This window comes from Nestor notabilis, unplaced genomic scaffold (assembly GCF_000696875.1).
Source record: "Nestor notabilis isolate BGI_N333 unplaced genomic scaffold, ASM69687v1 scaffold30879, whole genome shotgun sequence".
In the NCBI taxonomy this organism is placed as follows: Eukaryota; Metazoa; Chordata; class Aves; order Psittaciformes; family Psittacidae; genus Nestor; species Nestor notabilis.
The window spans coordinates 38,212-41,713 of record NW_009945643.1 but is presented as its reverse complement, the minus strand read 5'-3'; the positions used below and the strand labels follow the sequence as shown (position 1 = coordinate 41,713).

At 42.1% G+C, this 3,502-nt stretch overlaps 1 protein-coding gene across 1 annotated transcript; it reads left to right on the top strand.

Annotated features, from left to right (window-relative positions):
• Window positions 1-7: 7 nt before the first annotated feature.
• Window positions 8-814, top strand: PIGM (phosphatidylinositol glycan anchor biosynthesis, class M; the record flags this gene model as incomplete). The annotated part of the gene is made up of 1 exon (XM_010022955.1): window positions 8-814. A coding segment is annotated over one exon (807 nt), but the record flags the coding sequence as incomplete, so codon positions are not given.
• Between the last annotated feature and the right edge of the window lie 2,688 nt (window positions 815-3,502).

Genomic DNA, 3,502 nt, shown 5'->3' with positions numbered 1-3,502 from the left:
GCTGTACTTGGTGGAGGGGGGCAGCGTAGGGAAGGCCGCGGTCTGCTATGGGCTGGCCGTGCATATGAAGATATACCCGCTGACCTACGCGCTGCCCATAGCGCTCCGCCTGCAGAGCAAACCGTGTGGTGGGGAAAGGGCAGGGGGTGGCAGAAACCCGAAGTTTGCATTCGTAGCGTATGCCTGGCGGCTTTTTGTGAAGGTACTGAACCGCGATGTGCTGCGTTTTGGGGCGATTGCTGGATCTGTGCTGGCTTCCTTGACTTTTGCATTTTACCACCTCTATGGCTGGGAGTTTTGGGAGCATGCCTACCTCTACCACTTGACCAGGAGGGATATCCGTCATAACTTCTCTCCCTACTTCTACATGTTGTACTTAACTGCAGAGAGCAAATGGAGTTTTGCCCTCGGACTCGCAGCTTTCCTGCCTCAGCTGCTTTTGCTCCTGGTTGTGTCCATAGCGTTTTACAGAGACCTTGCCTTCTGTTGTTTCCTTCACACTGCAATTTTTGTGACTTTCAACAAAGTGTGCACGTCCCAGTACTTTGTCTGGTATCTCTGCCTTTTGCCCCTCATAATGCCTAGTATTAAGATGTCCTGGCGTCGTAGTGTGATGCTTCTCTTTCTGTGGCTTGTTGGACAAGGCCTGTGGCTTGCTCCTGCATATTTTCTGGAGTTCAAAGGCTATAACACTTTTTTACTTATATGGTTGGCAGGCTTGCTTTTTCTTCTTATTAATAGCTTCATAATTGTTCAGATTATTTCACATTATCAAAAAGAAGCACATGTTGCAAAGAAACTCAAACAGTGGTAACAGGCCAAAATCCAGAAACAGTTCTACTGGCCTTGATAAGGCTTTTCATACCACCAGCACTTTGTTTAATATTAATGTATGTACATTGTACTAAAGCATGTTATATGTAAGTGGTACTGTCTCAGGGCACTGATTAGCCTTAATTGCCCTTAGCAGCCCCAGTCCTGCCCTGAGCAGTGGCTGAAGATGTACCTGCCTCTCATGTGGACCTTTAAACTGCATTGTAACCTCTCCAGCACTGTCTTCAGCCCTGTCTCCTGCTCCTCCTGACAGGGCTCACTGGAAGGACCCTGGACCAGTTCATGGCTTACCCACATGCCTAGGGCTGTGGGTGGACTCTGTTACCAGCACCCATCTCCACCTGCCATCTCCAGACACAGTGTGACTGCACCCTGGACGGTGGGGGTATGTCATGTGCTGGGGTCACTGCAGCTCCTGCCCATACCCCCTCATGGAACAACCCCAATCTTCATACTCCCTGGCACCTTTTTTCTCGTTGTTATTTTACTTGTTGAGGACTGTGACCTCCGTCTAGGAAAACAGGAGATTGTCAAATTCCAACGTCCCCTTACAGTCTTGTACATTCCAGTAAGTCGGTGGGGTGTTCTACAAGGGTTAAGCTAATGAATTAATATAAGACAATCACTGAATATGTACACTGGGGTTTATGTTTTCTTTTCACAGTAACATTTTAGCTATACAGTGTGTGTGGCCTGTAACTGGTGTTTCTTCAATGAAATATGAAAGTGGTTGTTTCATACAAGTCATTAACTCCTTCAAACCTTTAATTTATTGTCTGAATTTTTGAACAGATTTATTCTCCTTGCCATAGAGGAATATTTTTCCAAATACCTTAGATCACAGAGATGTATAAAGCAAAAATAGCTGTGTTCCTTTCTGCCATGATCTAGAAAACAGGCCACTGCCTTGTTTCTTTGGGGACTGATTTCCTTCCCCTGGATTTTATGAAGGAAGAAAGACTTCTACCGCCAACTTGTTTGCATCTTCCACAAGAGGTTTATCAGTCTTTAAGACTATTGGCACAAGTTGCTTCCACACACAGTTTAGTGTGTGGTTTTATATTAATCACCAAAACATTTTGTATGTGTTATGAAGGTGTCAAGAGAAAGTGTCCCATGTGGTTTTATTTTCCCATATAGAGTTTGCCATGCCCAGTTAGTGTTTCATCAGAAGACTGAAGAGGCTCTTCTGTGTCAATGCTTCTACCCCATCCCAGCATGCAGCCAATAGCTCGTTTTCCCTCACAAGCAATCTGTTATGTTATACATTCTTCTGTTGCAAACAGCATATTTTCTTTCTCCAAAGCAGATTCATATCCCTTTAACAGACCTACTTATGCCATTTCCAGACCTTCCCACTCCCCCATTTTTTTCTTCTTGTCAGCAAGGAAACCACATGAAGCCAAAAGGCATTTCCAGCTTCATGAACCTTAAAATAAAAAAAAAAATTAAAAAAAAATGGCATTTTGAGTTTGTGTGTCCATGACAGAATTGTAGTGGCTTTTAGGTAAGAATTAATTTCCTTATGACAAATACATTCTCAGTTCATTAGTAGCTAAAAGCTAGATTATTTTGAGGCTTTCAGAAGGCAAGGTCTTTGGCAACAGGGGCCTGTAGAGTACCTTCCGTTTGCAGGTCAATGCCTGCCCTTCAGCAATGATTTAAGTCATGCATAAATAAATTATAAAAAGGTTTTTATGGAAACTTAGATTGACAGTCATCAGTTTAATAATCCAGTGTGAGTCCCTTTTTTCACAGTTGTTTTGTAAGTAAGCTAGTCACCCAAGTGAGTTTGGAATTTAGAAATAATTCAGTGACTCATTAAAAGCTGGATAAAAGAAATGAGCAAAGATGACAAAAAAATGTAATTTTTTAATGGTGTAAGTCAATAGTAGCTTGTTTCAGCAGATTTCCTCATGACTCTCATTTCTGGCATCTGCTGAGGCAGGCATGGGCTGCAGAAACAAGAAGTTGCTTATTGGAGCTAATCTGACTTAATGCCTAGATAAAGCTTTAGCTTCAGCCTCTTAGAGCATAACTTTGAGCCTTTATATTCTCTTCAAATAAAACATTCTATAGCTTGCATGTAAAGAAATGACTGGTGAGAGATCCTCGCTGTTTCCTGTGGAAGTTGATGGGGAAGAAATCTAGAAGAAGAAATATCTGAAGGGAATGTCTACATCTGATTATATATGAAGACAGAACTCCAGCCTTGGAAATGAGGCAAACTGCAGTAATGCAGGAAAAGCAGGCAAACTAAGCAGTAAGCCCATACTGTGAAACCTGTATTATTTATATGAAGGGTATTTTATCAAGTGTGTTTCCCTTTTTACAGGAGGAAAATGGAACCTTGATAGCAATTGTCAAGTTGGATGAATATGACCTTGCTTTTTTAACATTATTATAAGGGGTCTCTGGGTTCTTACATTATACAGTAACACTTGTGGAGTTCTACAGGTGTGGCCTGCATAAGATGTTAATAGGCAACACTGTTGGTGTAGCAAGAGAATATTAGTGAGCAGTCACTCTGACACTGCTTTTTGAAGGTTAACTCAAGTAAAATCCGATTTCTGCACAAGTCAGCAATTGTGTTAATAGAGATGGTACTGTTTTGACTAGTTTTCCAAGTAGAGTGTGGCACTGTGTGGCCCATATGCTTCCATTCTGT